The sequence below is a fragment of the Olea europaea genome, unplaced genomic scaffold (genome assembly GCF_002742605.1).
Source record: "Olea europaea var. sylvestris unplaced genomic scaffold, O_europaea_v1 scaffold1590, whole genome shotgun sequence".
Lineage (NCBI taxonomy): Eukaryota > Viridiplantae > Streptophyta > Magnoliopsida > Lamiales > Oleaceae > Olea > Olea europaea.
Genome location: NW_019233522.1, coordinates 42,201 through 52,002, shown reverse-complemented (window position 1 = coordinate 52,002; position 9,802 = coordinate 42,201). Strand labels below are relative to the sequence as shown.

Here is a 9,802-nt window from a genome sequence, read left to right as displayed (position 1 = left end):
ATTTTATTTTGTGAGCAATTAAAGATTTACATAGGGCATATGGATATATTTATATCCCCTATCGGACCCTATGATGAATCATATATGTCGAGTTTAATCCAATTTTCTCAAATTCAGAATTAAACCACCAAATTCACACAAATTAAGTGCACATTAATTGTGGAAATAAATAAATCAATATAATTCATTCAAATATCCCATCGAACTATAAATTCAAAATCATGAAATAACAAGTTTAATAATAATTACATGGTTCATCGATCACCTAGTTGCAGAAATCTAGCCTATCATGATAAAAATAACGAAATCTAACAAGTTTTGAATAAAATACATCACCGGGTTATCAAAACTTGAAGAAATCTTGTAAATCTTCGCATCAATCCTTGTTCTTGCCTTCAAATCCTCTCCAAGATGAATGTTCTTGCCTCCCAATTCGTTCGTGCGGCTTCTGGATGTTTATTTGCTATTTAAACCAGTCGAAATTAGGTTACCAAAGGAGTTGCAATCATATAAGGAAACTGCAAAAATCGGGGACAGATTATACCTATGCTACCGCATAGGCATATAAAAAATGGCGTTTTTAATCCCTGGAGGGTCACTCGCGACCGCATAGATTTTATACTATGCGACCGCATAGTAGAGCGAACTTCTAAGGCCATGGAATGTCGACAATCTGAAAATTTATTACAAGTAACTAACTATAGTTATAATTTTTCCTTTAAGGTTTGCATGCCCACATTATGTTTGCTTGAGGCCATTCAAGGTAAGGCCTCGTGCTACGCTCAACGTCTGCATAAATAAAATCGACGTTAGTCCGATGAAAGAAATTCAAATAAAGGAAACACAATTGAGGTTGATATCTTAACCTCAATGTCAGGACCTCCAATATCTTAACCCCCTCATGCATGTTGACCTCTTTCTCAAACCGTCCAACAAGATCCTTCATGAGGGCGCACTCAGAATACTCCTCGAGGGCGCTATCAGAGATGGGAGAGAAGCCTGAGTCAACAACCCCCTAGCATTCCCGAGCTCGATCTTGTACCCTGGGTATTGGCTGAGGTGGTAGGGTCGGGGTCTTGGACATCGAGGACTGGCCCTTATGCAAGGTCGGGGTCACCTCCACCGGGGGTTCCCTCGCAGCGACCTCCCTTACCCTCTTCTTCCCCTTAGATGAAGCCAGGGCTTTAGGCTTTGGACCCTTGGCCTTGTGCTGGATGTTCGCGAGAAGGTTCGATGGGTTGAAAGACATTTCCAAATCTGCAAAAATAAATCATAAGACATTAGACCGACCTTAAGGTCAAAGAGAATCTACGAGAAGAAAACAAGATGAAAGGACGTACTCTTGAGGCCTTTTACATTGGCAAGGTCAAGGGTGTCATTCTTGAGCAAGTAATCAATCTTCTCTGCCAAAGGATCGTGGTTGATTAACCTTAACCTATCTCACTCTAATTCCTTGAAGTATGCTTGTCCTTCGTTAAATCTATCCTTGTCGGGTACCTCCCACTTCAGATTAAATGGGTGGTTAGGGTTTTGTGGTTTCACGAAAAAAACCTCTCTTTCCAACCCCGGAGGGAGCTCAGGGTCTCTGGTGTTCTAAACCCTTTCCTTTGTTGATAAATAAACAAAGCAGTTGTACCCCAAAGAGAATTTCATATCAAAAACCATTCTTAGAACGTCTAGTCTAGGCTCAACCTCGATGCATCTACACAAAATGAAGAAGTACACTAACAGTCTCCAACCGTTTGGGACTAATTGGCCCGAGCATATGTAGTAAGAGGATAGAAAGTGGATGAAAAAGGAATGAGGAGGCCATCTAAGCCCGGCCTTAAAAGTATCCCTGAAAAATGTCATCTCCCCCTCCCGAACATCCAATACCATTTCAGTACGCCCCGGGGACCTAACATCACAGGCAAGCATGAGGCCGAACTCCCTGGCTATCTTAATAATAAAATGCTCTTTATACTTGGTCGGTTCCTTAGGATATGTCAAGCTAACGTGGATATCGACATGCGAATTGATACGGATGGCCCGGGGAATGAGGGATGTATCTACATCAACAGGCTTGTCACTTTTGAACGAGACCCTAGATGGATGACTACTATCACTATCACTCGACCCCGTACTACTACTGTTACTCGACATTATACTTATTCAAAAAATAACTTAAGGGCTCGAACTCTTACCTTTTCAGATGACCGCTTACTAACTCACAATCCTCGAACTCGAGCTCGATTTTACTGAGAGTAATTGAGAGTGAAAAGTGAAAATGAATGGTGAAAGTTGGAGTATTTATAGGAAACTGTAGAATACCAACGATCTATTAATCCCAACCCTTGGACCAAGCCACGTGGCACCCATCCGAGGTCGAGTTCTGACATTCCATCAAGCGCGTGACACGTGGAGCGACACCTGGACATTTATACCTCTGCATCTTCACTCATAGTTTAGGCTTGGACCATAATCCACGACATTGATGCACGGGGGCCAGTGATCACCCCAGAATTACCCGATCACGAACTCGAACACAAGTCCCCGAGCTTGACCTCTCTCAAAACCACCAATATAAGGTTGGGTCACTGAGGTTGGGCCTCCGTGTCGTCATGTCAGGTCTTTTTGACAACCTATTGGAACACAAATTCTACCCAACCTACAATTCTTATCTAGCTAGATTCCTTTTTCGACTCAAACAGCGATTGAATACTTGGAATGAAACACTAATCCCTTATCCTACAAGGATAAGGATCACACATGGCTAAGTCCTTCTAGGACTCTATCATCGGTACCTATAAATACATAACCGGGCTCATTCTTGAGGTACATTGTTCATTATTTCTAATTTATAGCCTCACGCACTAAATTCTCTATCTGACTTAAGCATCGGAGGGGCGAGAGCACACACCTTGTTGCCTTTGTTTCAGGTATTCGAAGACTGCTCGTGTTCATCAAAGTTCGGAGTTCGATCATCAAGCTTAAGATCTTTCAGGTACTATTTTTTGGTAGCATCAAGTACAATACCCCTATTGTAAATAAGTCGGGTGTAGAAGAACCACTGAAAATTAGGCTGCTCGTACAACCTACAATCTGTCAATACATAATCTTAGTTAGCAACTGCTGCCTTTTCATTGGTTATCTTTTCACTCCCATCATTTTTTGCTTCTTTGGCAATATCAACTTTCTCCATCTGGTTAGTAATCTCATTGGCTCCATTCTCCGCCTTTCCATTAACAGCTGAAAAGTTTAGCTCTTCATGAGTCGAAGGGTCAGTTTGCCATATTCTGATAGTCCCGTCTTCTGATCCTGAGGCATAAGATTCACCACTGGAAGAGAAACGAAGACAGTGCACTAGACCATGGTGACCTTTGTTGCATCCTATTACAAAAGAACATGTGCAAGAACAGCTTAGGAAATATTCCATGAATGGGAATCAGTTCACACTTCACAATATTAACCAGAAAAGAATAACATTAATAATATTCACAATTACATCAACGAGAGAGGCAATGAAACTAATGTTATGCACCTAAACAGCTTAAGAGAAATATAAATTTGAGCTGTTAACTTCTCTAGTCAATTAAACTAAAAGACTCGATGCCAAATGTCAAGCAATTAAATCAGAAAGGATGGATTCCCTTACCAAATATGCGACATCAAGCATGACAACAGTATCGAAAATGGCAATTATTTTCTTCATACAAAACTATTTCTTAACAGCGTGATTTGGTCTGGATGCACTAGAAAATATACACTGCATCTACGGTAATCTCACGTCAACTGACAGTGGGGGGCATATAGAAAAGGGAAAAAGGAAGGGATTGACGAAAAAGATCCCAGAATAGACAAGTCTGACAGCATGTTGGTGAGCAAGAAAGACCAACAATGAAAAGGTATAAAGGACTTACCAACTTCTGTCCCTATATGAAAATCAAACACGTGAATCCGCATGTCTTCTCCTCCAGCAATAAACTTGTTACAATATTTAGGTTCCAATGAAGCCGATTCCACAATACATGGCACATCATAGCTCTTCACCAATCCAAAGCTGTTAAGTTCTGGGATGCAAATCAGTAAGCCTCTCTCTATCGCTCCCAGTTAACAGTTGACCCATCTGCGCTTGTTATGTAGCGTCCATCTTGACTCACTTCAGCACAGGTTACATAAGACTTTGTCTCAACTGTTCGAACAATTGTGCCAGTTCTCACATCCCACAACCTAGGCCATCAGTCCATGGAACATTAAATGGAATTGATGTATTGAATGTCAGAAAAACTGAAGTTTTAGAAACTTAAGTAGAAGTGAGCTAATGGAGGTTCTCAATTAGAAAGAAAAAATATCTATTTATTCTGATAGAAATTCTAAAACTCTTTAGTCTGTGAGTTTAGTTGGGGGGGGGGAATATTCTTCTGTCCCATTAATATAGGTTGGTTATGTTTTTCACACGGATTAAGAAATCTTATTTAATATTATTGAAAAAATAATTTTTGCCAAAAACCTTCCTAGTTTATGCTTATTTATATTTGTACAATTTCAAGATTAAGTGAAAAAAATTAGTTATATCTAGGCAAATTAAATAAGGGTACATCAGTAATCGAACAAAACAAAGCATTCTCAATAAAAAAAACATGATTATATAATTGGGATAAGAAAATAAGGAAAATCAGTCGATATAAACGGGACTGAGGGAGTATACGGTATGATGCAAGTTCTGAAAAGTGCCAACCTGAACACATTACAGAGATTTACAGGCAGTGACTTGAATTATAGAAACAAATAACATCAATTTTTCTGTCCAAGTACCTCACCCCAGCCATATCAATGCAGGAACTTAAGATAGTTTGGTCACTGTGGAGCCAAGCGACAGTTCTAACAGACCCAGGAGACTTTTCAACTTCCGTAGGAGGTGCATCAGGTCTATTTAAATCAAATATGCGAAGACATTTTTCAACACCTCCAGTTAGTAGACGGTGGCTGTCCTGAAATTTAATCAAAAAATTTAATCCTTCAACGGTTGTCAGATAAATATAATAAATACATAATAATCATTGAGCTGAAAATTCCAACCTATATTGATGTATAAAAGTCAATAATGGCTTGTTTACGTAGATAACAAAGAGCTTGTCGGTCGATGAGGTTTAGCATATCAATGATTATTTAAGAAACTAAAATTTAAATGGAAAAGGCTGGAACCAGGAACCCAATGTGACTTGCAAACCCACCAAAATGCACTTAATAGAACTTAATTTTTGCATTGAAAACTATTCAAATGATATCCAGCCAAGTAAAAGGTTTGCAGTCCAAATCCTTATAGAAAATGAAGAAACGCAAAGAAATTCGTACAAATGTTTAAAGCCATTATTTATAGTTCAAAAGTACCTCTGAGAAGGCACATGTCCGAACTATGTGCTTGTGCTCAAGAGAAAGCAATTCATCGCCAGTTAACGCATCCCATATTTTCCTGGAAATAATAACATAAACCACAAATAGCATTAATGCATTTGTAAAAGGATGCCATAAACCTAAAAATTTACAGAAATTGGGACTAAGCCTCTATTTGCTGTTTTTTGCCAGCTAAGAAGCACAGATATGGACGCGTTGGCACGGGATTATTAAAAAAGTAGGACGGGACACGTTGATCTATATTCTTTTAAATTGAACTTATATATAGTATATCTTTATTTCTAGTCTTTTATTTAATAAAAATGAATACTTTTTTTAGTTTTGATTTTTGCTGGTGAATTCTTTTAAATCAGAGGGTTATCAATTTCGTATATCCTTTAAATTTTTTATATCTTTTCGATACTTTCATTCTATATAGTATATCTATTTATTAATACTGCTAGATAAAGAAAGATACAAATAATAGATGTAAAACAAATTTTTCATGAAGTTGGTATAACTTTTATCACATTATTTTGATGCTTCTAGGTTATTTTCTAATAATAAAAATCTTTAACTTTATATTTCAAAATTTTAAATGTGAGTCCTTTATTATCAAGAACATGTTCCTTGCTTGTTAAAACTATAAGATAATGAACAAAAAGGGTCACGCCAAATGGGATTTTGGATAGTGCACGAAGAGTATTTCTAAAGTATCTCTTGTGAGTTGAAAATTTAAAAAATTATATAGAAATAGGACACCCCACATGGCAAGTCAGGCACATATCCTAGAGGGTTGCTAGAAGAAGTTTCAAACATGTGTTGCTGAATGTCGTGGTGTGCGGAGCTACTGCACGGAGGAGGAATTGGACTTTTCTCGGGGTGAGAATCTTCGACAGAGATCGTACCTTCAGTTTAGCAATAAACCAAGGAACTTCTCGCATTGCACATAGGGTTCGAGGAGTGTTGATGTCTGACGTGACACGTCTAATACAATAATGCCATTATGCTTGGAGTATTCATGATTCATGAGTTGGCGATCAAATGTCCCCAATCAGTGTCAAATAAGTGCTCCAATCACAAGTGGAGTCCACGTCAGAGATCTAATGTCCATACATGGAAAATCTTAAATCTTAAATAGAATAAAATGTAAGAACTTGACCACTTACGCAGAAAAATCAGCAAATGTAGAAGCAGCACGTAGAGCATGCTTATCTAGACAACAACTCCAAACTGCGCCTTTATGCCCTTGAAAGGTTCCAATCCAATCTCCGGTTTCTCCATTTCTCAACACTGGTGTGGAATCTGGGTAAGCAAAGATAAAGCCATAAAGAATAGTTCAAAGCATAATCCATAATAGATTGAAGTTCAGTTTAAAGAAATCTTATAAATAATCCACCACCGTAATTATATTTATTACATTTAAGAGCTATCTAAAGTGCATGATTCACGCAAAAATAAAATAAAATACTAGGTACGAACTGAAACTAGTTTATGGCCTTGCATTGTGCAATCAGCAACACAATTGAAAAAAATCTGCTTCGTAACTGACAGTGTTGAACTCGAAGAACAGCTGCCAAATGGCAAAGCCGGTATGTTTTCAAGCCATAACCCATAAGTATTTGTAACAGTACGTATAAACGCCATTCCTGCCGGGTAAGGTGAGCAGCAGAAGTTATCCATTTAGGAAAAAGCCATTTGTACATAGGGGTGTACACTTCGGTGTACATGTACACCGGAGTGTACACCCCCTTGTATGTGTAGCCGAACTCATCCATTTATCATGTTTCCCAATGTTCAAGGGTAATAATTGTGAAATCATTGCCGTTGATCATAAAAATAAATAAACGCTTTAATCCATTGAACTTCGCCTGTAAAGTAATAAATTTTCTACATCTATACTATGGTCCCATTTGGAAGGGATTTTGAGAATTGATTTTTTGACCGTAAGAAGAAAAGTGGGGTCCCCATGTGAAAGAAGAAGTAAAAAATTACGGCTAACGGTCAAAAAATCAATTTTTTGGGATAAAAAATCTCTCCCAAACAGACCCTATATCATATATGAACTTCGCTGAGCTGCTATCATCAAACAATTAAAATTGTAGCATTCCACAACCTTATTCAATCAATTAATCATCAGCCATTCAGCATTTTCAAAAGCAAACGAATATCTCCCACACAGAACACATTTCAGCAGATAATATATATTCACCTTTGCTAGCACTAACAAGGAAAAACCCATCGGGAGTGATCGGGCTATAGAACAAATCAACAACGGGACGAGAATGTCCATGGCAAACCAGTGGTGTTACTACCTTCTTCTTATCCATTCTTCAAATGCCCAAAATACAATCCTAGAAAAATTACTCTTCTAAATGTAAAAGAACTAACAAAAATGACCCCAAATCAGGACGATATTTAAACCCAGAAAATGACAATTGACAGCAAAAAAAATTGAACAATTGCCTTACAAAAGGTCAGATTCTGATGGCAACACTTTATTTTCTTTGTTTTGAAAAAATACCGATTAAAAACAGGAAATTTCTGCGATTAGTTTTATCTATGAAGTTTAATCACAGGTACATATGTATGAATTATATCAGAGTGGATCCACGCCTTCTAACCCTAGATAGATCAAATTTAAATGTTTAATTAAAAAAAATTAGACGTAAAAATTGGGGGGAAAGAACTCCGCGTTAATAAAATATGACTATGAGGCTAGGGCCACGAGGCGCAGAGAAAATACTAAATAGTGACATGCCTCAGAGTATTTATAGCGAGAAATTTTCGATTTATCCATTTTTCCTAGTTTTTATTCGATCTGACACTTGTTTGGTGGCCACTAATTTCAAAATCTTTAATTTACGTATTTATTTTCAATTACATATTTATATAATAAAATATTTAATAGATAAATTAAAAAAAATTCTTACTTTCTTAACCACATATTTTTCAAAAATTACTATTCAAAAAATTATTTTTAAAAAAATAATTGCCACCAAACAGGGACTTAATTTGACAAATCAATGAGCTTAATTGTATTTGGACGGCTTAAAATCACATTTTAATTACACAATTAATTAATATGATTTAATCATGGGAAATATTATTTTAGTGTTACAAAGGTATCTAATTTGCCATAATATTAACTTTTGGATAATTCTAAGTGTACATAATTTGGTTTATCAAATGGTTTACCCACTTTCACAAGTACGTGGACCCTGCATGAATAAAATAATTCCAATATGTGGTCCCCACACCCCTATTGTGAGTGTATGTTAAGCATCAGATAAAAAAAATTTAAGTACATCTAGCATGGTCCCCTCTCCAATGGATAACATGATCCCCATCCCATTATTCATCTCATTTAAAAGTTCATTTCAAATTTAAATTTTTTCTCACACAAAAAGAAAATAATCATCATTCATTCTAAAGAAAACATGGATTGTTGTTAATAAATTGGAAAAAAAAAAAAGGTAATATTTTTCACTAACTATATATGAAAAAAATAATAAAATAAATAAATGGGATGATAAAGAGGACGGGTCAATGTGACAAAAATATCCTACTAATTAGGAAAAAGAATGGTTGTCCCAAAATCGACTTGCACCGTTGTCATCCATTAATATCGTGAACAATTATATTAGATGGTTGTGGTTAGATTAGAGATTGAATTGTGATGACGAATATTAGTGATCACTCAACAATATCTGTTATTACAATTTCCAAAGTAGTCTCAAATTTCCTTTTATTTTATTTTTGTCAAGCAACTAAATTTACACCTAATTTATAAATTATTTGAATTGAACAGTAATACAAATGTGAAATCTAAAGATTACCTATTGTTAGTCATCAATTTAGGTGGCAATTATAGACATTAAATGATAGATTCATTTAAATATAAAGTCATGACTCATTTAATTGAACTAATAAAGTGTAGTCATTTAAACTAGTGTTCTAACATCAATAGTGCTTAATAACATTATTATTCTTCTAAATATTCATGATTCTTCGTTTCATTCATGCATGCATACGAGCATGCCTATCACTTTTGTCGTAATCTTATATTCTATCCCTTGTGATATTGCACAACTATATGAAAACTATCAACGGCTTAATGTCGTATTTTAACCATCTTTAAAATCAACATATGATAATTATTAACAACCTTGTTATATTCTTATATAAGGAAGATTTTGCTAGTGGTATATGCTTGAATGAGTAATAATTAAAGAAAATAAGTTAAAATTTCGTTGTAATATTGTACAATATCATAATATCCTAAAAAAATGATAGATCCAAAATAAAGAGAGAGAGAGAGATTACGCACAAACCTATTTTTTAATTATCCATTTCAATAATCAGGTCATTTGGATAGCGAATTACCTATGGCAAAACCCTAATCCCAACCCCCATTTTCATCCCCCTA

General features: G+C 36.0%; 1 protein-coding gene across 1 annotated transcript; it reads right to left on the bottom strand.

The window, feature by feature from the left end:
* Positions 1–1,229: 1,229 nt before the first annotated feature.
* LOC111376970 (serine-threonine kinase receptor-associated protein-like) lies at positions 1,230–8,096 on the bottom strand. Its single transcript, XM_022999981.1, has 7 exons — positions 7,586–8,096; positions 6,543–6,678; positions 5,371–5,452; positions 4,795–4,970; positions 4,088–4,209; positions 3,900–4,055; positions 1,230–3,369 (listed from the first exon to the last, which is right to left on the bottom strand). Exons 1-7 carry the CDS (start codon positions 7,701–7,703, stop codon positions 3,098–3,100), a joined length of 1,062 nt encoding a protein of 353 aa, XP_022855749.1. The 5' UTR covers positions 7,704–8,096; the 3' UTR covers positions 1,230–3,097.
* Positions 8,097–9,802: the final 1,706 nt, after the last annotated feature.